This window comes from Mesoplodon densirostris, chromosome 9 (assembly GCF_025265405.1).
Source record: "Mesoplodon densirostris isolate mMesDen1 chromosome 9, mMesDen1 primary haplotype, whole genome shotgun sequence".
Lineage (NCBI taxonomy): Eukaryota > Metazoa > Chordata > Mammalia > Artiodactyla > Ziphiidae > Mesoplodon > Mesoplodon densirostris.
Genome location: NC_082669.1, coordinates 52,150,914 through 52,177,046, shown reverse-complemented (window position 1 = coordinate 52,177,046; position 26,133 = coordinate 52,150,914). Strand labels below are relative to the sequence as shown.

At 41.3% G+C, this 26,133-nt stretch overlaps 1 protein-coding gene across 1 annotated transcript in view; it reads right to left on the bottom strand.

The window, feature by feature from the left end:
- Window positions 1–26,133, bottom strand: part of COL28A1 (collagen type XXVIII alpha 1 chain) — a 173,497-nt gene that overhangs the window by 59,242 nt on the left and 88,122 nt on the right. Inside the window, 2 exon segments of the mRNA XM_060107715.1 lie at window positions 13,840–13,908; window positions 16,089–16,157. Of these exon segments, the coding sequence (XP_059963698.1) occupies window positions 13,840–13,908; window positions 16,089–16,157 (138 nt within the window).

Sequence of the window (26,133 nt, the reverse complement as noted above, 5' to 3'; positions counted from 1 at the left end):
CTGTAGAATAGATTCTTGTGATGGATGGGCAGAGGATGAGGAAAAACCCTTCTAATTCAGAAGATTAAGGGCAATGCCTCTAGCAGCTACTTCCTCTTTGGCATCATGAATATTTCCTTGTTCACTAGGTTTTTCCCATCAGCATACAACATACCATAATATCTCTCACCTTTAAAAAAAAACTTCCTTAATCACACACTTCACTCGCTCTATCAGTCTTATTTCTATGTTTCCCTTTTCAAAAGTGTTGCCTATATGTTCTGTCTTCACTTCCTTTCTCACCATTATCTCTTTTTAAAACATTTTATTTAAAAATAATTTCAAACTTACAGAAAAATTGCAATAATCATGCAAATATTTCCCATATTATTTTCACCCAGATTCATCAGTTGTTAAGATTTTCCCCCTGTATTTTATTCTCTCTCTCTCTCTCCTCTCTCTCTCTCTCTCTCTCTCTCTCTCTCTCTCTCTCTCTCTCCCCCCCTCTCTCTCCCTCTCCCTCTCCCTCCCTCCCTCCCCCTCTGTATGCATGAATACGTGTGTGTGTGTTACACACACAGTTCTTGTCAAGATCACCAGTGACTTCCATGTTGTCAAATCTAATGATCACTTTTCAGCTCTCATCCAATCAGCAGCACCAAAAGTAGCTGACAATGCTCTCCTTCTTGAAACACTTCACCTGGCTTCCAGGATCCACCTCCTCTTGGTTCTCTACCTACTGGCTACTACTTTGCCGTCTCCCCTGCTGAGTCCTTTTCGTTATAAAAACCTCCTTTTGCTGAAGGGCCCAGGGCCCACTTCTCTTTTCAATGTGCATTCACTCCCCACATGTACTCATCCACTCTCAAGACATTAAATATTATCTATATATTGTTAAGTCAAATGTATATTTCCTGTATTGATCTCTGCTCCAAACTCTAGATTTCTATCCCCAAATACCTACTTAAAAGCTCTGATGGGGGCTTCCCCGGTGGCACAGTGGTTGAGAGTCCACCTGCTGATGCAGGGGACATGGATTCGTGCCCTGGTCCGGGAAAATCCCACATGCCACGGAGCAGCTGGGCCTGTGAGCCATGGCCGCTGGGCCTGCGGGTCCGACCGCAAAAAAAAAAAAAAAAAAAGCTCTGATGGAGGTTTAGCTTTTCATGTCCAAATCAAAATTTCAGGCTATGTGAGCTATTTTTTCCATACCTATCCATCCCCATTTCCCTATAGTCTCTCCCATCTCAGAAAGTGGCAACTCTGTCCTTTCAGTTGTTCAGGCCCCAAATCTTAGTCATCCTTGACTCCTTTAAATTACATCCCACATCCAATCCAGAATCCAATTTACCAATTCCAGTGGTGGAATCCCTTCCCATTTCCACCACTACCACCCTGGGCTAAACCAGCACCATCTCTTACCTGCACTTTGGCAATCTCTTCCTATCCCAACTTTTAATTTGTCTTTGTACCCGCACAGTCTACTTCCCACATGCTGCCAGAACATGATTTATATCAGGTTACTCCTCTATGCAGAGCTCTCCACTGACTTCGCATCACACCTCATGACTCACTGCATTCCAGTCATCCTGTCCCTGATGTTCTTTGAGTATGCCAGGCATGGGTTCTTATCCCAAATCCCTAAGTAAGAATGCTTAAAATTCCTTCTACCCACTGCCTGAGCTTCTATCCCATTTTTCAACATGCAGCATGGAATGTCAAGGGCTAGGGATGCACAGTGAAGAAAGACAAAGAGCATAGCCAAGAAGGGAGCGTTTTGACAAAAGAAGCAAAAGCAGGTGGTAAAGGGATTCTCCCAGTTGGAGAAGTGTCGCCCTGTGTCTTTTGTCCCTTTAATTCGTACTTTAGAATCTACTATCAATACAGCTGACAACTCTGGGAAACTGTTTTCCACATTGGCTGCCATTATTAGGATTGAGTTGCAGTTCATGATTTCACCAGCAAAGTAACCAGGGTTAAACTTGAGGACATTTTGCTTCTTCTTGTCAAGGCTGTTTGCAATGCCACTGTCTTATGCAATGAGAAGTGGTAAATTATAAATACAGGTATTCCGTGGCTCACAAAAAATGGGCTCTCCTTGAGGTGTGAAATATGCTTCAGTCTCCCTAGTTCCCAGATCCATCTCCTATACAAATCTTTAACCCAATACTTTCAACACAAACACATTTCGCTACTTAGATAGCATGTGAGAGAATGTATGTAGCGGATGTCTCAGACTGAAGGAAATGTGCTTTATAAAGAGGTTTATAGACTCAGACTCTGTAGACTTGTAGTTTTCACTGTGGGTGAAATAAATATGAAGTCAAAATATTAAAGAAAGTCATCTTATCCTTTATAAGATAAAAAGCCCACAGACCCAATCCACTGGTCCCTATTTTCTTCTCCACTGCATGTTTTGATCTCTTTTTAAATTATACAAAGTTTCTTTTTGGTAGATGGAAAGTCTATAGAATCTAACCTCCATGCATAGGTGTTTTATTTAGCCTCACAGTCACTTCTGTCCCCTGCACTTAGCTCAGTGGCCAGCACATCGTAGATGCTGACTAATATTTATTGAGTGAATGCTCTGGAAATAGGCAAGATGATAAATATTAAGGAAGGCTATAGACAGGATTCATTTTTTATTAGATACCTAATATGCACCAGGCATTTGTTGGGTGCTCAGGTACCAAAAAACAAAAGACACAAGACATTTGCCATCTTACGTAGCTCACAGTCTTGTGGTTAGATAAGAAAGCAAGCACCTATGATAGAATGTGAGAAGTGCTATCATGGGGGTTATCCAGTGAAAACACAAAGGGAACACAGAATTAAGAAGACAGGGAGGGGGAATTCCCTAATGGTCCAGTGGCTGGGACTCCACGCTTCCACTGCAGGGGGCAAGGGTTCAATCCCTGGTCAGGGAACTAAGATCCCAAAAGCTGCATGGTGCGGCCAAAAAACAAAACAAAACAAAACAAAACAAACAAACAGGGAGGACTTCTGGAGGAAGTGCTACCTAATATGTGCCTGACATATGAGTAAGAGTGAGCCTGCTGAAGTGGGGGGTAAAAGGATCTCCCCAAGAAAAGGAAACAGTACATGCAAAAGACCTGGGGCCATGGAACACAGCTTTCACAGAGAATTGAAAGGCTTTCGGTATGACTAGATCTTTGGGAGCTAAGGTGTTGAGAAGACTTAAGATTGGGTGCCTGGATCATACAGTCTTGCTAATTTCTGAAGCTGATCTCTTTGGGTATGTGTTTAAAAACACTTTAGATTTATTTTCCTGTTATATAAATACATAAAGGTTTTAAAAATTATAAACTATCAATAGATTTTGGATAACATATTCACATCCACATCTTTACCATGGATGAGGGTTTAGTTTACTAAAAAGTACATTCCAGATGTTTTCTAATGGCCAATAGAAGACAGATACCTCTTTTACTGGACTTTGGCAGGGAAGTCAGGTAACAGCAAGTGTTACTTCGGTCACGTATATCTTATAAACCTCACAATTTCACCTATAATGTCTCAGCATGTAATTATCATACACGGAAGAGAGAGAGAAAGGGAGCAAAGAGATAAAGGCAAAAGAGGAGAGGAAAATTCCACCTTTGTTCTCTCCAAATGCATAATGAAAACATGTATCTAGGGTTAGGATGTTTTATTTTTGTGCCACAATCCAGATATAAAGTATAGTTCAGTATGATTCAATAGCTCAAAATTCAGTTGGTAGATTTGCAGTCACATTTACATATCTGGCATCAATTTTGTCAGAATGTTTCCTATTACACATTTCTGTTTTCAGACACAGGCCACTAGATATAAATTCTTTCCTAGGGAATTAAATTTACATAACTAGATTACAAAACTTAGATTTTCAAACACCATTTATAATTGCCTGGATTCCTAAATAGCCTCCTTAGTCCAATCCTGGTCCTGGTCCTACTACATCTATTCTCAACCCAGCAGTCACTGTTGTTCTTTCTAAAAGTCAGTCAGACCATATCACGCTGTTGGTCAAAACCTAGAAAATAGCTCCTCACTTCATTCTGAGTAAAAGCCAAAGTCCTTCCAAGGGCCTATGTGGCTATACTTGATCAGGCCCTCCTCCAACTTCATTGCTATTACCTCTTAGACCTCATCTCCAGACATACAAGTCTCTTTGCTCTTCCTTAAACATGCCAGGCAGCCTCCTGCTACCACAGGGCCTTTGCACAAGCTCTTCTCTCTGCCTGGGATGTGCTTCTCTCAGAAATCCACAAGGCTCCCTCCCTCACATCCTTCAGGTCTCTGCTCAAATGTTATCTTCTCATGATGCTATACTCTTAAAACTTCATCATAGCCCTCTATCCGCCTTACCCTGCTCTCCTTTTTTGCCATAATAGTTTTCATCTTCAAACATACTATATAACTTATTTATTATATTTATTGTCAATAGGATGCAGTTTCCATAAATGCAGGAATCTTTGTCTCTTTTGCTCATAATACATCCCAAGCACCTAGAATAGAGCCAGCATATTTACCTATACTCAATAAACACTTACTGAATGAACTACTGAAACAAAATTTTGTACAACTAGCCAAGACTGAGTATTAGAGTCAGTATCCTTGATTTTGAGCAGGAAGAAGATGTGATTTTAAAATTTGTATGTAAACTTATTTTCCTTATTTGCAGAACAAAAGCATTCTGTTTTGAAGGGCGTATTAGCATTACTCATTTCACAATCCTGGCAGAGTGTGTGTGCACTATTATTTAAGTATATACGTAACAAGAAGACACAGAAAACTTGTTTGCTTTACCAAATCACCACAGTAAGGTAACTTAAGAAGGAAGAACAGATTGAGGTTTGTGGAAGATTTATTTTTTTCTAAAACTGGCATAATAATAACAATGGGAACTACTGACTTAAAACCAACAGGAGCCAGTTGGAGAACTTTCAGAAGACTAGTATTCTAATAGATAAAAAATTTATTTTCTCCTTTGAAATTTAAGAGCCACTATTTAAAGGCGTAATTGCATACGCCAAAAATAAGATTTATAAAAGCTCACTGTTGGGCTTCCCTGGTGGCGCAGTGGTTGAGAGTCCGCCTGCCGATTCAGGGGACGCGGGTTCCTGCCCCGGTCCGGGAAGATCCCGCATGCCGCGGAGCGGCTAGGCCCGTGAGCCATGGCCGCTGAGCCTGCGCGTCCGGAGCCTGTGCTCCACAACGAGAGAGGCCACAACAGTGAGAGGCCCGCGTACTGGAAAAAAAAAAAAAAAAAAAAAAGCCATAGAGAAAAGGACAAATTACCACCAATGGAATAGCTAAACCAACAGGTAACATTGATGCCAAAGGATGGGAAAATCTCCTATGCACTGAGAGGAAAACTGTGTACCTAGAATTCTATACTCAGAAAAATATATTTTAAGCAGATATTAAGGAGAAATAAATATATTTAGTTTCAGGCAAACAAAAATGGAGAGAGATTGTACTAGTAGAATTTCCCTACCAAAAGAAATTCTGAAAAATCCAAGTCAGGCAGAAGGAGAATGGTTCCAGTATGAGATGCAAGGTGGATTAAAAAGGAAGAGACTAGAAAATATGTGGATAAATGTAAATAAACAGCAATCATATAAAAATGTCTTGAAGGATTTAAAATTAATTAGAATATAAAACCACAATAATAATATTAAGGTAGGGGCAAATGGAATTAAAGCATTCTAAGTTATTGTAGTAACCAGAAAGTTGTTATGGATATTTCATAAGGCAAATGTGAATATTTTTAGGAGGAAGTATTGAAAAAAGAGGAAGAAAATGTGTAAATTCCTAACTAGTAAAGGGGAAAATGCAACAGTTAAATTAATAAATCTTTAAAATGGAAAGACAAGATTAAAAAAAAGAAACATAGAATAAGTGGGACAAATAGTTTGAAATTTGAGGGTAGAAATAAATTTTAAAAGTTCACTAGTGGGACTTCCCTGGTGGTCCAGTGGTAAAGAATCCTCCTTACAATGCAGGGGACGTGGGTTCAATCCCTGGTCAGGGAACTAAGATCCCACACGCCGCGGGACAACTAAGCCTGTGGGCCACAAGTACTGAGCTTGCTTGCCTCAGCTAGAGAGCCCTCATGCCACAAACTACAGAGCCCATGTGCTCTGGAACCCACACGACACAGCTACAGAGCCCATGCTCCCTGGAGCCTGTGCACCACAACCAGAGAGAAGCTTACATGCCACAGCTAGAGAGAAACCAGCGTGCCGCAACTAAAGTTCCCACATGCCTCAACGAAGATCCTGCGAGCCACAATGAAGATCCCGCGAGCTGCAACTAAGACCTAACGCAGCCAAAAATAAATTAAATAAATAAATAATAAATAAATCTTAAAAAAAAAAAGTTCACTAGTTACATTAAATGTAAATGAATTAATGCTCCTGGCAAAAGAGAAACATTGTCAGACTAGAGTTTTAAAAATCCAGATACTTGTTGTCTAAAGGAAACATGTAAAGTAAGAGGATACAAAAAGGCAGAAGTAAAAGGATGAAAGTAGAATACCAGGAAAATGTAACCAAAAGACAGTAACTACATTAATTTCAGGTAGTAGAAACTTTAAGGCCAAAAGCATTATTAACCATAGCATCCTAAAGAATTCACCATAACCAATTTCTTTATTTCAATTCACCATAACCAGTTTTCTTTATTTCCCTTTTTCCTTTTTCTTCCTAATTCCCTCTCTCTTAGAGGCAGATAATTTTGTTGCCTGTTTTTCTCTATTTCAGTACTCTTTGCTCTTCTCTTGGTTACCTAGGGCAGAGTGCACACCAGTGGGACCCATGATTCCCATTACGATAATGTGAGAAGCAGTTCTAAAGAATTATTGTTTGAAGACTTTTTCATAAGATGAAAGAGAGATTATTCTGGGGTTAGGTTGATCACCTGTCAGTTTGAGCCACCAACACCCATAGACTCCACAGTCTTTGCTTTGTTAGGGATTCTGTGAGTGATCTTGAACAGGTAACTTACCTCATTTCTCCTCGCTTGTTATATTTAAAATAAGAAGTCATATCTGCAACTAGATAAGCAAAGACGCTGATAATAAAAAGCCAGTAATTATGAAGTTCTTAAGATGTGTGTAAAAGCAATAAAAAGTTTACATTACAGACCAATTGGCCACTCACTGACTTGTCACAGAGGTTTGCAGTACAAAAGAGTATGTCGTTCAACCACCCAAACCGGAAAGGACTTGATAAGCCTTTGAATGTGTGACTAGTATAGTGGTTATAACCGCTTCACCCCACAGCAGCTACGCATGCCCACCCAGATCCTGCTGTAATTCCTAGCCTTATGCCTGGTGATTGATTTCAAAAGGTCACGTGTCCAACCCCTGGCTTCGGACAGAACTGTGCTCAGGGAAAAAGAAGTACTTTTTATGCTTCTTTCTTTTAAAAAATTTTAGATTATCAAGAAAAAAGACCTCACAGTATATATCTCACCTCTCAAAGGGCCAACTTTACATCGCAAGGTGCAAATAAAAATTTTGAGTGGCATTTAATTTTGAAAGTGTTAAACTGATCTTTTTCCTCTCTCTGACATCTACCTTGACTTGATTACTACTCAACACATGATTATTTCAGGGGGGCCGCCTGGATGGGTAGCTGTGAGCAACCTTGATTCATGACTTAACATCTCTGTGCCCTAGTTTCCTAGAACCTACCTTATAGGCTGGTGAGGCTTGCATAAGATAACACATGGAATTTAGAGCATATAATATGGCCCTAGATCTCTCCCCAGGCTCAAAGCTCTGAGCAGTAAAGATGTCTCTTACCTTGCTGAATAGAGAAGGGAAAACATATATACTAGTAACTTATTTCTAACCAAGCATTGAGAAGTGGGAAAAAGATAAAATACATTATATAAATTTTCAACAGTGAAATTCATGGGCTATCAAGATGGTAGCAGCAACTAAGGGTAATTTATTATCCATGTCCTTTACTCAGCTTGGTTTTTTTTTTGTTGTTTTTTTCCCCTCTTTGTGGTATGCGGGCCTCTCACTGTTGTGGCCTCTCCCGTTGCGGAGCACAGGCTCCGGACGCGCAGGCTCAGCGGCCATGGCTCACGGGCCCAGCCTCTCCGCGTCATGTGGGATCTTCCCGAACCAGGGCACGAACCTGTGTCCCTTGCATCGGCAGGCGGACTCTCAACCACTGTGCCACCAGGGAAGCCCCTCAACTTTGTTTTATATGGACAATATCTGTTACAAGAAAGAAAAGAAATACATATATAGTATTTACATCTTTGTATATTAGACAGATATGAACAGGTGGGCAGGAGGCAGGGAGGAAGGAAAGGGAGAGAAAAACAACAATCTAAAATGGCCGCATGTTCACATAATTATAAACTATGCAGTACTATAGGACGCAGTACTACATAACTCACCCAGCAAGCTGGGTGAGTCAGCCCAGCTTGCTGTCCCTATGCAAGCTGGGCTGACTCACCCATCCTCACACCCCTGCTGATTTCCAATGCTACTGGCATCCCATGTAATCCCCTAGGACTCCAACCCTTCCCTTATTCTCCACCTGAGCCTAATCGCTGGCTTCTCTGTCTCATGATATGAGGTTCATTGTATCAGCTCTGCTTCCCTCCTCTGATGCCATCCCTGCCTCTCTCCAGCCTTTCGACCACAGCTCTCCTGCCTGGTTTCAGGTGTCCCTTTGGCCCTGGCTCTGTCAAAGACAAGAATGAGCATTTCTTGTTTGTTTCCTCATCTCACTAAACCCCAAGCCTGCTCTACTTCTTTGGCTGGTTGGTACTCAGCCTGTCTACTCAAGGCAATTTCTAAATTATCCAGTGGTACTTCTGATGCTGCTTGAAATAAGAAGATAGCAAGACTCTGAGGGTTTTTTTTTTTTTTTGAAGATAGGATAAAAAGAATGATAAAGCTGAACCCAGTCCCTGTAAGCCAGATCACTGTGCCCAACAGTATAAGGAGAGTGACAGGCATTCTGGAAGTTGCCATGGAGACCACTCTTGTTTTCTGTTTTCTTCCAGAAGCACCAACATACTTCAGAATAACATATAGCTTTTAAATTTCCATCTTTCCTGGAGGCAGGTTGAATTTTGCATGGCAATTGCCAGCTCTTTACCAAACCCCTGGTTCCCCTTCTTTCTGGTCACATAGTTAGACTAGCTTTCCATGAGACTAGTTCTTGCCACTAAAACGTGGGCAGAGGTGATGTGTGTCACCTCTTGGCCAAGACTCTTAAGAAGCAGGTGTGCCTCTTCCACACTCTCCCCTTTCTGCTTGCTGGGTGTAAGTGGTAAAGGGGCCCATCCAATGGAGGAAACATAAATGGAAGTTGAGGTTCTCTGAAATTCTATGTGGAAGAAAATTGCCCACCAATTAGGAAGACTCCCATTGGCCTGCCATATGAACAGAAACCTCTGTTGTATTTGACCCATTATACATTTGGTGGTCTTTTTGGTACAGGTGCCAGGCCTACACTAATTAATGCAACCAAAATTTTATGTTTTAGAGCATTACATCACATGACTGTCAAAATTCTGGGCCTTCATTCTGGAAAATATAAGAGGGACTAGTAGAAAGGGAAGGGAAGCTAGAAGAAATTATAATGTGAATAACTACAAACATTTATGGCATATGTAGCCATGTGTCAAACCTTGTTTTAGATATATTACACATACTGTCTCATTTAATTTCATTTATTCCTCATAACAACTTTAGAAAATAGTACTATTATTATCCTCACTATCATTATTCCTCAGATGTGGAAACTGAGGCAGAGGTGTAGTACTCAGGAAGCCATGATTCAAATCTGTTGACTCCATAGCCCAGGCTCTGGTTGAGTATCCACTACTGTGTACTAGGCATTTTGTACAATTTTATCTTTACAACACCTTGTGAAATAGGCTTTATTATCCCCATTTTAAAGATGAGTACGTTTTAAGCTTCGACAAAGATAAATAAGGTGCCCAAGCTTACACAACTAGACAGATTCAGGCTGAGGTCCGAGCGGCTCTCAGGCTCATTCTCTTTCCATCAGATCATGAAGATCAGAATGTAGATCGAGGGGAGAGGTCATTGGGACTAAGTTTCTCTCCATTTCTGGGCCCCAGGATTCTCGGAAGTTGATCTGTTAGCTCTGTGACCATGGAACCACTGCAGTCATCACACTCTGTCAGCTTTGGAGACACTGGGATTTCTACCAGGTAGTGTTCACTGGATTCCCCCAGCACGTCATTGAGGCTGTTTGTTCACACTGATAACAAATTGGCGAGGTCTGAAATATCAGTCAGCCCATCCTTTGCCACAACCTAAACACAGGGAGTGTTTCCTCAGCCAGTAAGAGATCAGTCATGTTCAGACCTAAACAGAGAATGGAAGCCAGTGGCATGGAAGCTCATTTTTGTAATGAATGAAGGATTTATGCATAGCAGGAGTCATAGTCCAGTCCACACATCTGTTTCAGAAACTCCTAAGGTAATGGAGGGCCATCAGGAATCCTATTTTTATAAGGACCTCCTGATCCTCTGAGAATGTCAGGGCTGATCAGGCCACAGGAACTGACTTAAACAAAGATGGAGAGAGGAAAACAGGCATGGCTCCTGAGTAGAAATGAAGAGGGGGGTGGGGGGAGAAGCCATTTCTGTCTGTCCTCATACTTGGCTTTTTAACCTGGATGACCCATCCTCTCTTTCCATCTCTCTTGGCCCTTCAAGGGCTAGTTGACACATCAAGCAATCCCTCAAGACCAAGCCCCATCCCTTCTCCCTCCTGACTTAATCTGAGGATTACTGGCATATCTAGGGAAAATGGTCAGTGCTGGAGGCTCACGTGGGACAAGATGGTGGCATCATGTAACCTCCTGACCTATGCTGTGAACCCGAATGGCCAAGGCCACCTTGGGACAAAAGAGCCACAGTCTTGTATTCATCCATACAATCAGTAGACATGTGTGGTTGAGAAAAAGCACTGAGGCCCGTGGAGGAGCTGGAGCTCCTCTGCAGCATGGAGCAGCTGGGCCACAGTGGGGATTGCAGAGCAATGGCAAGTCTTGTCTAAATACCTGCCCGATCATGTCACCCTGCTCTTTCAGTTGCCCTTAGGATTAAGACTACTCATTACTGTGGCCTACTGGACCCTACAGGGCTCTTGCCTACCCCTGTAACCCAATTCATTTCACCGTGCCACCCCTCCATATGCTCTGAAGCTCAAAAAGTGACTATTTTATGTCTAACCCCATGAGGACAGAATTCACATCTTTTTACTCATTGTTTTATGATGCACTTAGCCTATTTCCCTGACATAGATGGTGCTTAGTCAGTATCGGTTGGTTTGTTGGTTGGTCGGTCGGTTGGTTGGCTGAATGAATAACTGACTGAAAAGTCAATATTCTAGCAACGAAGTTAGGTCAGTGCTAGAGCAGATCACTTCTGTGATTGCAGCCCGAGCCCTTATTTTCCCCGTGGTTGGGATGGCATAGAGAGATGGGGTACAAGTCAGGCCCTGATGTTAAAGGTTAACAGCAAGGGCGTCCATCGAAGTCTCACCAACAGACGTACCAATTAAAGCAAGTTTCACGGATTCAAATGGATTTTAGAAAGGGGTGTGAAATAAATTCAACAAATGAACATAAGAAATGAAATTTCACTAAATATGTAGCCTTAAAATGACTCAGGAACACCACCAATTCGATTTTTCAGTTCCCTCCCTTTTGCAGTGATGGTACAAGCCAGGGTCAGACAAATGAGGTAGGCATCCTAAGGGAAATAATTTTGCCCTGTTGCCAACAGGATGCCAGGATGTCTAGAGAGGTTTTGTGAGGCAGCCTTGGTCAAGGCTCACTGCCAGGTAGCATCAGGCCACAACCCTCGGTGGAGGAAAGGTTATCTCATTTCTGATAGGACTGGATACGTGGCAGTTTTCATTTTGGTTCTTTCCTTTTTATGGTAGATTTCCCACCATAGTTTCACTCAGGAGGGACTTTGAACAAGGCATAACCTGGAGGGCATAAGGAAGGGCAGAGTTGGTAAGGTTAAATTAAGTGCAGCCTAAGAGGCCCCTATGTCAATAAGGAAATAGTTCCCAGATAACAAAGGGAGAAAGCTGGCACAGGATTTAACGAGGTAGTGATAATGAACTCACAGCACATGTGAACTGAGCTTGGTGACAAGCCGGTGGTCAATTATAGGTTCATTGCTAAAGCAAACGCATAAATACAAAACTTTCTTTTAACTGTAGAATAGGAAGATTAAGTATGAAAGATGCTGTTTACAAGGAAGCAGGTTTCTGCTGTATTTTCCTGTGCTTGTTCACTATCAGCAGTATTAACTGGCGTTTGCTTGGATCCTCAGCCTGAAAGATGAACAACTGTTATGTAAAAGATCTGCAGTGGGGCTTCCCTGGTGGTGCAGTGGTTGAGAGTCCGCCTGCCGATGCAGGGGACACGGGTTTGTGCCCTGGTCCAGGAAGATCCCATATGCCGCGGAGCGGCTGGGACCATGGGCCATGGCCGCTGAGCCTGCGCCTCTGGAGCCTGTGCTCCGCAACGAGAGAGGCCACAACAGTGAGAGGCCCGCGTACAGCAAAAAAACAAACAAACAAACAAACAAAAAAGATCTGCAGTGGAAGCCCTAGACTCTGCGTGATAGATTGGAAGATTTATCACAGATTCAATGAGTTTTGCTCTCGACAAAGCTCACTCTTAACACAGGTAGGTGGTTTAATTTCAACACAGCATTTTCACATTTATTATCTTCAGCTCCTACTGCCTCCTGCTTACTAAGAAATTCTGCTATCTAAAAAAGAGTTTATTTTGAATGCTTCCACTTTTTTTTTTTTTTTTTTGCCATACGCGGGTCTCTCACTGTTGTGGCTTCTCCTGTTGTGGAGCACGGGCTCCGGACGCGCAGGCTCAGTGGCCATGGCTCACGGGCCCAGCCACTCCGCGGCACATGGGATCTTCCCGGACCGGGGCACGAACCCGTGTCCCCTGCATTGGCAGACAGACTCTCAACCACGGCGCCACCAGGGAAGCCCAAATGCTTCCACTTTTTTAGAGCCAATATCAATTAGCCAGGAGGGAATTATTTTTGAAGCTTAACCATAGAAGCTTATTTGGGTGGAAACAAATAGAATGAGAGGGAGCCAGTAACAAAATAAAAAATAAATAAACCATATTAGAAGTAGAAGAGGGAATTGTTTGAAATTACACAGCAGACTGTAGATGCCAAATTTTGTCTACTGAGACAAGGGAGACCCTGGGAGTCCCATCTTGATAGATAGGCTTGTCACGGCTGAGACAGAAATCAAGCAGAATGGGCGGTTGTGAACTCAGGTAGCACAGAGTCAGGGTTCTCACCTGGATGCTCAGGAGAATCATGTGGGGGGCTTTTAAACCCACAGTACTCAAGCTCTACCCGCAGAGATTCAGATTTCCTTCTTCTGGGGTAGGGCAGCAGCATTATTCAAAAGCTCCCCGGGTGAGTCCATTGTGAGCTAAAACTGGGAACTTGGGAAGCCCTGGGCAAAGAACGGAGGCTACAGGTGAGGAAGGTAAGGGAGACAGAGCACATGTGGTGGGGCACAGACTCTCCGTTCAGCTCAGAAACCAGCAGAACACTAAACCACTGTACCTGTTCAATTTTTCTCCAAGCTACTTATGTAATGATTAGCGTTTGTGAAGCTGTTGGACTTACACCATGTTTCCACTTTTGGATGATGCCTCTAAAAACTGCTAAGCTTACATTAAGTCCATTTCATAATAGTCGTATTTTGTATTATCCACAACCTCTTCTCCCCATCGCCCTAGTGAATTGAGAGGCGACCCTGGCACACTCCTGTTCACTTACTTTGATTCCTTGTAATCCATAGCCGGGGGGGCCAGGAGGGCCAGGCAAGCCTTTCTGCCCAGTATCACCCTGTTAGAAGACAGAAATTGGAGAGAAGGTTAAGGAGATTTAGAAAGAAACAACAGACTACTGCTCTCAGCTACATTCTCACTTCAGTCTGATGGAGACCTACATCCACGCTGCCCATATTGATATAAAGTAGTGTTTTCACAAAAATTTTAAGCCACAGAATGCTTTGCAAAAGTTTTACATGTAATCCAGCTGTAAAGAGATAAGACAGAGCTGCTTGGAGTAAGCAGAAGCGTTGGCCCCGTAGCCTCATCTGCTTGGACTCCTCCAAGCTGCTCTACCGTCAACCCCTAGAACACCAGGGGTTCGAAGACCACTCATACATAATTCTATGTAGACTTCACTGTGTTGCTCCATTTCAATATGGTGTATTAATTCACAGGGCTTGCAGTTAAAGATTCAGCAGCTATTGATGTGGATCAGAGTTGAATTTTTATGAAAATATGTAAATGAAGCAAAATGTGTGTCATTTCCCAGTATATGTTCCTTACAGCTTAAGTTGACCCCATGTTTCTTGAGGAAAGACTTCTGTGGTCAAATAAGATTGGAAAATGTTCTACACCACGGTATGAATATATTAAAGCCTCAAGAAGTCCCACAATAGAAAGATTAGTTTAACTTTGTTTATCCCAGAAGTTCCCAAATTAACATTTTGAGGAAACAAACTTTGAGAAATCCTGAGTTAATAAAAGTTACTGTATAAGTCAGTCTTTTTCTTCCAATATGGGAAAAAGCTTTATTTTTTTCTGATTGTAAGAGGAACTCATTGGGAAAAAAAAAAGTAGAAAAAGAAATTAAAATGACAATGAAGAATAAAAATAGACCCATCATTGCATCGCCCAGTGATAACAACTACTAACATCTTGGAGGGATCTTTATCCATATAAAGGGATCTGTAAGGTTAAGAAATAGCCCACTGTTGGGCTTCCCTGGTGGCGCAGTGGTTGAGAGTCCACCTGCCAAGGCAGGGGACACGGGTTCGTGCCCCGGTCCGGGAAGATCCCACGTGCCACGGAGTGGCTGGGCCCATGAGCCATGGCCGCTGAGCCTGCGCGTCCGGAGCCTGTGCTCCACAACGGGAGAGGCCACAACAGTGAGAGGCCCGCATACCGCAAAAAAAAAAAAAAAAAAAAAGAAATAGCCCACGGTCAAAATGGAGTTGATGGACAAAAATGGATAAACTAAGAATCTTGGTAATTCTAGGATCCTCAGTCAAATCTTTGCCTCATAAAGGCCTTTCCCTTTCCTCTCTGATAATAGGATTCTAATTCACTTCTGTGCATTTTGGATGTAAATATACGTGTTTAACATTTGAATTTGTGATGGGTGGCTCTCTGAAACCTGTTTGCCCTATGAACATGCCTGATACTTTACCTCCCTTTTTGAACAAATCAAAGGAATATTTGTTAAACAAATGAATGAACAATTGAAACAGGGCTCCTCAACCTCAGCATAATTAACATTTTGAGCCGGATAATTCTTCATCATGGGAGGCTGTCCTGTGCATTGTAGGGTGTTGTTTAGCAGCATCCTTGGCGTCTACCCACTAGATGCCAGTAGCACTCCTTCCCCAGTGTGACGTAACAACCCACAATGATTCCAGACACTGCCAAGTGTCCCCCTGGGGTGGAGAGGGGAGGACAACATCTCCCTCATTGAGAAACACTGGATTAAAAGAATAAAAGGATAAATAATCACCAAATTGGAGGTGACAAAAGGAAGAGAAATAGAAGTGAGAGCAAAGGGAGCCAAAGGAAGTTCCTCTCACCTTCCACGGGGACAATAAATTAGGCCCTTGCACTGGGGAGAGAGCGAACTACAGGCACAGCACACAATAGATCCATCAGCTGGTGTCCTGTTAAAAGGCGACCTGAGGCACCTCTGGCCAAAGTAAACACGTGCTTCTTAATGATGGCACAGCCTCTAAGGAACCTGGGAATATTCTGAGCACTTTGCAATCACTTTTTAAAAAGACATTAACTTTCTAATTTCTTTGGGGGAAGAGAATGGCTTCATAGACCTAAATGTTCTATTTTACTGAAAGTTCACATGATATAAGAAAATAAGACTCTTCATCAACAATCAAGAGAAAACTAAGTCAGCATCAGAATGAGCACTTCCTATGCATCGTCATGGGTGGTACCTGACCCTCACCCAGAGCACAGACCTGAGGGACTCACCTTTGGCCCTTGGGTTCCTATGCCCCGAGGCCCAGGGAGGCCTGGAGGGCCTCTGACACCAGGCTCTCCCTGAAAAGACACAATGAATGACAAGTTAATGATTAAAAGAAATTTTGTGATGTATAATATTTCATATAAAATTTCATATTAAAATATTTCATATGAATTTTCATATTCAGAAATATATTTTAAAATCCCAAACCCTTGAATTTGACTAAGATGATAATTGAGCACTTTTCTTCCATATCACTTTTCTATACTTGGTCAAGGGAGTGTTATTCCTCTTTGTTTTCATTTCTTTTTTTTTTTTTTTTTTTTTTTTTTTTTTGCGGTATGTGGGCCTCTCACTGTTGTGGCCTCTCCCATTGCGGAGCACAGGCTTCGGACGTGCAGGCTCAGCAGCCATGGCTCACGGGCCCAGCCGCTCCGCGGCATGTGGGATCCTCCCGGACCGGGGCATGAACCCGCGTCCCCTGCATCGGCAGGCAGACTCTCAACCACTGCGCCACCAGGGAAGCCCTGTTTTTATTTCTTATTGGCATTTATCAAGCCAACCGATACGGGTTCATTTCAGAGCAATAAAGTCAATTAAATTCTTGGCAACCTTGATATATACTTTTCGGAACTCCCTTCTCAGGAATTTGGAAAAGTAATTACTGCCATTGTGAAGAGAGGGAGAAAGAAGAGACAAGAATAAAAAACAAGGGTTAAAAGATATAACCCTCTCCTGAACTGGTTGCTCTCATGTTTTTATGCGACTTGGGTTAGGGATTGGCTTTAGGATACTCCTGCCCCTAGAGTGGTTATGACTGCAGGATGGGTTCTCTAAAGGCTTTTAGATTCGCCACTGCATGACAGTTTCATAATAGGCAACTATCACCAGAAAGTTGTTGGGGCCTGATTGGCGCAGGTCAGGCCCTGTGGTTAGACCCATTTGAGATGGGAATGATGGGAAGAAGCAGAGGAATGAAAATCCCTTTATTAGCCACCTTCTGTGTCCCCAACACTGTGCTCTGCGTGTTCGTATATGAGACTTGATATAATTTAGTATTCACAAGAATCCTGTATGACAATGACTAACTTACCTAACTTCTCTGAACCTCTGTAAATTCATCAGATACATAGAAAATCATATCTACCTTTCATGGAGATGACAGTGGAGGCAGACAAAGAATGCCGTGCTTCTGCCGCCATGTCTAGCACAGAGCAGGTGCTTGGTAAGTCTTAACTCCCCACCCCACCTGGTTTTTTACAGAGGGAACTAAAGTTAGCCCAAAGCTGCACAGCTATTGAGAGGCAGGGCTAAGAGGATGTGAAGAAATAGGAACCCTTGTGTGTTGCTGGTACAGCCACTTTGGAAAACAGTTTGACAGTTTCTTAAAAAGTTCAACATAATTTTACCATTTGATCAAGTAATTTCACTCCTAGGTATACACCCAAAGAAAATGAAAACATATGTCCACACAAAGACTTACAAATGAATGCTCCTCGCAGAATTATTCATAATAGCACAAAGCTGGGAGCAACCAAGATGTCCATCAACTGCTAAATGGATAGACAAAATGTGGTATATTCAGCAATAAAAAGGAATGAACTATAGCTACATGCTACAACATGGATGAACCTCAAAAACTATTCTTGGGCTTCCCTGGTGGCGTAGTGGTTGAGAGTTCGCCTGCTGATGCAGGGAACACAGGTTCGTGCCCCGGTCTGGGAAGATCCCATATGCTGCGGAGCGGCTAGGCCCGTGAGCCATGGCTGCTGAGCCTGCGTGTCCGGACCCTGTGCTCCGCAGCAGGAGAGACCACAACAGTGAGAGGCCCACGTACCGCAAAAAAAAAATCCAAAACAAACAAACAAAAAAACCCTATTCTTAATGAAATAAATCAAATATTTGAGACTACATATTGTTTGAGTCCATGTACATGAAATGTCCAGAAAAGGCAAATTGATAGAGACAGAAAGTAAGTCAGTGGTTGCCTGGGGCCAGGAATAGGAACTAAGAAGGGGGATTAACTGTAAATGGGCACGAGGGATGTTGTTGGGGGGATGAAAATGTCCTAAAACTGATTTGTGATGATGGCTGTACAACGTGGTAAATGTACTAAAAAAAATCATTGAATTCTACACTTAAAATAGGTGAATTCTGTGATAAGTAAAATATGCCTCAATAAAGTTATAAAGAAAAAAAAAAAGGCCAGAACCAGGCTTTGAACCTAGACTCCCAAGCTCTTAGGCCTAGGTTCTGTTTTGTCCATGTCCTGTTAGGAGCTAAGTAGCTGATATCAATAGCTTTCAACAGTGCAAAAGTCATAAATGATAAGAAATGATTAAATTGTTTATGTAGAAAAAATCCCATCTTTTATTTAGCTTTGCTTTCTACTTCCAAACCCTAAAATACTTCTGGAGAAAACAAGGCCTTTAAAAATGGGGAAACCTTTAAACTTTATTACTGAGTTAATTATTTTAATCTCTACTTCATAATTATGTATTCCCTTTTGCTTGCAGGCCACTGTTATGATTCTGGTTTTCTCTATCCATCTCTTCCACTTAATACTTAGCTGCTTTTGAGACCACAGGTACTAATTATCTCTTTAACACCTCTCTCCTTCTGACTGCCAAGTTTTAGTGACCCCAAGTTTCCCCCAGATTAAATGATTACCCCTATCATCAAGAGTTCCAAGTAGAGAACATGAACTTGTTCTATATTATATACATTTCTATTATCTCTTCTTTCTTGAGTACTTCTGAGGTACCTTTAAAAGGAGTATCTATAAATTCACCAGGTGAGGGTCTCCAATTATACCTTACTGTTTCACACACTTGCTCCATTTTCTCTCTTATTCAGTTCCCCCAACCATCACCCTTCAGGAGTGTCTAAAGGCTAAATGCAATAGAATAGCTGCCTCTGTGGACATCTTATTGCCCTCTGTATATTTGAACCTTGGCCAGTGAGCTTTAAGGGTGTGATCCATGTCAACTGTGGTACTGCAGTGTCTACTTCAAACAAGCTATCTGTCCTTTTCTATGTAATTGTTGACATATAACTATGTTTTACCTATCAAAGTTGTCTTTTGTAATCTCTTGATCTATGTTAATATAACCTGATATATGCTTCTATGAATCTGATAGACTTTAAACCAAGACTTACCTTAACACATTCTGCAAGTGTTAGAGTTGGTCAGTAACAGGTTTTAGGGTGGTTCCTTGGTGTTTATGGATCATACTTTTCAGTAGATGGGAATATCAAGCCCTTAATGAGCTGTGTAAGTCCACAGAGATAGTGTCCCTCCACTATGGTGGGTTCTTGAAAATGTATAGTGTCTTTTGTTCCATGGGCCATGCATCCACGCTAGACCACAACAAGGTGAATGAGCACAAGAGGACCATGGTCAGGACTCATTTCATCCCTTGATAACTCTGGTTTTGCTACAGTGCAGTGCCAATGGTACCTAAAAGGTGCATTTACTATGATATTTTCAGATATGTAGTTTTATTGTCTGTGGATAGAGTGACATTCACAAATAAGATTTTACAATAGGTACTTGCATAGCTGGACTTCGCTTCCCACACAGGATCCAAGGTTATTGGAGCCTGCAGAGGGAGCCCTTGCATTAGGAGATAATGAACAGACCTGAAAGCAAATTCTGGAGTTGCCATTTTTAACTTTGTCCATCAATTTCATAAGACCAGAAGTCTTATAAATCCTACCCCTACCCTCTCATCTCCACTCCCTCAAAAAAAGAATAACTATTTAGATTGCCTCCAGATTCCTCTTGGCCCACAAAAGGGATTCTGGATGGGAGATACTCCTTTCAATTTCATAGAAAATGGCCAAGTTTAGGACTTTCTGCAGTGCTTGCATATATGAACTTAGCAAATGATTCAGTAAAGGTTTTACCTAGACCATAACCCTGCAGTGTGGTTAGTTTCAACCTCATTAAAATCATACATAATCTTATGATGGCTCTAGTAATCATTCATTGAACATTTTACATTTTAAAAGAAAGAAAAGAAGAAAAAGAAAGCAAAGGCACTATCACATGCATTCATTTTCTCTTTGGCAAATATTTGCTTTGGTTAATATTAAAATGATTATAATTAATTTTTAATAAAAGAACTCAAAATTAAAATTTATTTTTTATCATGTGGCAGGAGCATTTTAGCCATTATCTTATCTGAACTTCTTAACATCAACTTACTGCATAAGGAAACTGAGACCTAAGAGGATACATGATTTGCCAAAAGCCATGCAGCTGGAAGAAATTCAAACCCAGGTCTGACTCCAGAGTCCGTCTCCCAGCTTGGTGTTGGCTGGAGCTAGATGCAAGATGACAACTTCTCCCCAGACTTGTTTCCAGCTGCCATTTAATGCAAAGACCATGGCTATGTGGCTGTGGAAGTCCTTTTCCTACATTGAGTCAATCACACTCTCTCAAAAAGAAGAAAGAAAACATCCTGATTGTAAGATTCCCAAGAGGCCCACACAACCTACACAAGTACCCAGCTGTCTAAGGCTTCCCTCTCCCTTTGCCTCTATTGCCATTCCTCAGTTTTGTGGTTTTCCCCGATGTTTCAATTGGTTTCATTCCAGATCTCCTAGCTATACAAATTCTTACTCTCTTTTTATCCATACTGCAAATATACTTCATTTGGCATAGTAATGCATACCCCAACTACTACTACTACTACTACTACTACTACTACTACTACTACTACTACTACTACTACTACTACTACTACTACTACTACTACTACTACTTTAGTGTGTTAGAATTTATAAAAATGTTTTGTAGACATTATTCCATTCACTTCGCAGAATAACCCTTTGATGTAGGCTTATTATCCCAAGTCACAGATGAGGAAGCTAAGTCTGAGGGAGATTAAATGACTTGCTGAGGTTACAGAGCTAATAAGTGGTAAAGGTTTCAAGTGGACCAGTGATAAGGAAATAGTTTGTTATACCTTTTATGTTTTATAAGATTTAAATATAATATTTGAGAAGATAGTACTCTTAGAGACAAGACAGCCCATTAGACTTTCTCCCCCTACATATATTAATAAAGCTTTAATCACCATTTCTCCCTTTGTTTGTGCCAGTTAAGTCTCTGTCACTCTATGAGAGGGCGGTGGAAGCAGATTACAGTTGTTCTAAAAGTGATTTCATGCTTTTCTACTTTGGGACAATAAAAAGCAAATTGAATTCACTGTGAAAAGAATTAGCTTCTCAAGGATTTTCCCCAAAAAATGTTACTCTGAAGAGTCCACTAAATGATGAAACCAAGGAATGATTGAGTTTTAAAATAAGGTAGAAGAAGTCAAAGTGATGATTAGCAGTTGCTTAATGTTTCTTTCTGGCTTTTAAATAAAATTAAGGTATAACTACTAAGCCTCCAACTACCACAAATACAAGCACCACTCTGGAATGAATTATGTAACGAGTATATGTAACGGTTTGGTGACTCCTGAATACCTCACTTTTGGTTGCCAGGATGTCAATGGAAATTTTAGAGGCCTTCTTCTAAGCTTACGGACAGACAACCCAGATATTGATAATGTGTATTAATTATAGACTGGCCATTGTTGTACAACTCAGTTGTTTTTCACTGACACCCTTTAAGATGAAAAGGGAGACAGTAACAATTACCAGCATACTTCTCAGGGGGATGGGGAAACAAGAAGGTGCTAGAAAACAAAAACTCAAGTCGCTATAACATTTCCTTTAGTGTACTTTCCCAGCTTGAAATTTCAAAATATTTAAAATAATTTCAATTCTTCAAATCAATTTCTCTCCTAGAACTTTAATATTTACCCCAAAGCAACAGTATCTTAAATGATAACTTAAAAACTTGCTTTAGGATTTGGGAGGATTTGTTGTTGATTGTTTCTTCCTTTTCTCAAAATGAACTCATCAAAGATGAGCAAATGATTCCCCTGTACCAAGAATCTCACTGGAAAGGGACATTCTTTCTTATTTAGTTGAGTTAGAAATCTCAAAAATAAAAACGTTGACAGCGCCCTTAATATCAGGGAGAAGAAAAGGCTCTTGTACGGATATTCAATATAATTTTCCACTGGGGGAAAGTTCCTCCAGTCTGCATGATTAAAAATAAAAATGTGTTGATGGTGATGTGGGTGTTGAATGATAAGAGGATTTAGTGTGCATCCTTAAGGCTGAAAGGAAGGTATGTATGCACTCCGGGGAAGAGAAATGCAGAGCTAGGAAAACAGCAAGGAGAAATGAAAGCAATACTGAAAATTATAAGGTAGACTACATTCCAACTCTGATTTCAGAGATCATGCATGGAACTGAATTGGGGAGTAACCTTGAAAAGTCACCTAGTCAGGTGACCTTTTCTGGCATCTAAAGGTCAAATTGCCTGGTATTTAAACTTGATATGGCTCTGGCTTTAATTAGTCCTGTTTTCAAGCTGATTGTCCTGCCTGTAGCAATTTTGTAGTCATATTATAAAAGGTGGGTTTCTTCAACTCCAATTTGGAATCATGGACCCTCAACTTCACTAGCATTAAGTCTGTATCCTAGGCCAGCCCTCCTTGTCAGACACAGTTCAAAATGGAGTTCCTTGTCCAGTCCATGTCCGCCAGTGGAATCAACCAATTCCTAATGCATCTCTGTGTGAATCGCTCCTCTGTTCCGCCACTGCCTGCTGGTGGTGTGCACATATGTGAGCCATTGCAGAGAACAGAGGGGCGATTCAGATGCTGGGAACATTTTTAGAATAATGATACTCAGTGGAATTTCACATAGACTTCCATTTTAATTTATGAGTATGGGTCACCTTTGTCAAATAAAGCATGTATTTATAATATTCAAACATTTAAAGCTTTTGGAAAATGTTTAACTCTTTGGGTTTTAGGTTTATGCTTCTGCTTAATGTTTACATAATTTAAGTTTTGACAATGGAAAAAGGAACAATCTAACTGTACACTAAACAGTGCCGAGGTAGTTGGAAAATGGACAGTATTGAAGACCGAGCATCTGTAGATCAGGACAAGTCATTCTACCTGCTCTGATTTATTCATGCACTTAGTTTTTCATTCATTCATCCATATTTATAGACTCCCTCTCACACTCAACACAATATAGTGTCAACACTGTTTATATTGTAAAGGGGCAAGTTGCTCAACCTCTCTGGCTCTTGATTTCCTTATCTGTAAAATAAGAGAGTTGTTTAAAATGCCATGAGCTTCTGGAAACATTTAGGTAACATATAATATTTAGGTAGTATACAATCATGATAACAACAATAACAACCCAACAAGCTGTTTCTGCCCAGACTTTATTCCAACCACTTTATGGTTAAAAGGTCCCTTGAGGGCTCCAAAGCGAGCTTAAAGTTCCTCTTTGCAAGAATTGGCCTAAGCTCAACTGCCGCAAAGCTTTGGGGAAGGCCTTGGCTTTCTCTGTGATGAACTAGCACTCTGATGGGGGCTGAAAGAGCTGGGAGAGGTGCCTGGCAAGATGCTCCTGCCCTTCTGGAGCTCAGGAGAGCCACTCCTTGTAGTTCTCTTCCAGGAGGCCAAGAGTAAACTCTCACCCTCAGAGATGTCAGTGAATCAGCCCTGGGGTGATTCACTAGCCTATGGGGGTGAAACTACAGAAGCAAAGAATTATCTGGGCTTGTCAAAGGGAGATGAGATTTATATAATGAGGGTCCCCAAATCACAAAGGGTCCTTCTCATCTTTCTGGGTCCAGGAGAGAAATGGCAGCAGTGTTAGGTAGAATCTTTGAGCTTGCCCTCCCCATCATCCAGCAGACAATTTGGGTCTAGGGTTCAGGGAACTGGATGAGCACTTCCAACTTAGCAAAAAAACCCTGAATTGTCAGTTCCTCTTTCTGGCATGTTTCCAAAGTAGATTTTAGGGATTTCCCTGGTGGTCCAGTGGTTAAGACTCCACGCTTCCCCTGCAGGGGGCATGGGTTGCATCCCTGGTCAGGGAACTAAGATCCCGCATGCCCTGCGGTGTGGCCAAAAAACTAAAAAAAAAAAAAAAGTAGATTTTAAAACTGTATCTACTATCTCCTTAGAAATTGTAGTTTTTACAAGAATTTTAGAAATCTTTCAGAAGCCCTTGTCAAAATTTGGATTACATTCATTCAAGGGAAGTGTATAGAGAAGTACTGTAACCACTGATGTCATAATGGAATTCTTCCACTTGGAAAAAAGCCATGGAGTGCCACAAGGGTGCAAGATGTCAGGGACTGTTTTTTATATGTTTTGAAACATAGAAGCTTTGATTCGAATGTCTGTGTCAAATGCTAAACACATGTGACCTTAACTAAATATCGCAAAACCCACCATAAATTAATCGTCAACCTTAACGGTTTCCTCATTTCAAAACACATTTGTTTTGTAAGTTAATGCCCTAAGGCCAATATTTTAAGGTGACAACACAGAATTTAAATAAGAAACATGTCTGATTATATGTCTATACAATTACACACACATGTGTGTGCATGCACACAAACCCACACATTTCCATGCACTTACGATTTCTCTGCCATTTTAAGAAAAAATGGAAGGAGGGGAATTTTGCATACATTTGAGTCCTGTGCTTTTGCTACCATTGGCAACCTTAGGTTTTTTGAGAGTCTCACCTCCACTTTACCAAACCAAAAGGACAAAGTTAAGTGGAATTAGACTTTTCCAAATATTTCCCTTTCTTTACCAGCTTCTGTTGGGCTGTGTGTGCTTGTGTGTGTGTCCAAAAGTTTTCTTCAGGAAAAAAAAATGAAAAAGGGCCCATAAAGTCTCTAAGCCTTCTATAAAAGAAGAGAGGTGATTTTGAAAGTTATTAAAAGCTGATGTTTGCTTTTAGAATTTCCTTTATTTTTTAAGTTCATGATCCACAGGTTCTTTGATTCTAAGACTAGCTTGCACTCTTGACATCTCCTTCCAGGGCTAGAGAGGGCCAGGGTAATGCATTTTCCCAGCATCCACAGGAAGGGGCAACAGAAGGAGAAGGCAGCGGGATGGAGGCAGGTCCTCACTTGTGTTCCCATCTCCCCTCAGTAGACGTGAGCTGGAGGCTACTGCTTCCACTCAGCCTCCTGTGTGAGTTAGCAGAGGGAATATGAGTTTCGCTTAAGGCATCTTCTGACAACATGCTGACTGTTAACAAAAACAGAAAATCGGCAGGATAAAATTTTGAAAGAACATTTTATTTTTCCTGTGATTTTTCCCCCTAAAATGTGTATGAAAAAAATACAAGGGACTTTTAGAGGGAAATGATAAATGAACTCATTTAATAAATGTTTAGTCTGCATGTTAAATAACCTGACATGGTGGAACATGCACAAGAGTCGATTTTTTTTTTTTTTTCAATACGTGGGCCTCTCACCGTTGTGACCTCTCCCGTTGCGGAGCACAGGCTCCGGACGCGCAGGCTCAGTGGCCATGGCTCACGGGCCCAGCCACTCCACGGCATGGGGGATCTTCCCGGACCGGGGCACAAACCTGTGTCCCCTGCATCGGTAGGTGAACTCTCAGCCACTGCGCCACCAGGGAAGCCCACAAGAGTCAAATTTTTAAGTGCTCACTATCTGTGCTTAAGTACCTGTCTTTATTATTACTGCTAAATGTAAAGCAGTAACGCGATGGTATAATTTAATATAATACAATGTATACTTACATAAAATATTTATAATAATCTACTCTGTGGAAATGTAAATGGTTACATGCTTCCATTGGAATACAAATGCATTCCAGTATATTTAACACATGCCTTATTTTGAATAGGAATAAGCTTCTAGTTCCATAACTAAAGGAATGTTTAGTGTAAAAACAAAAGTTTTTACCAATGTTTTGCTCAGCAGAAAGTAATGCGGTTTACATATTGAAGTTCCTCTTTCTATTTTTAAATTTTAACATTTTGACAGACACTTTGCCTTAAAGATAAAAGAATATTTCAATACCCAAATTCAAATGAGGATCAGATTCAGTCCTGAGTCAGACAAGCCAGAACCTTGACAAAAGCACCTAGGGCATCTGTCCTCAGCGCAGCCTACTCAGCACTTTTAGA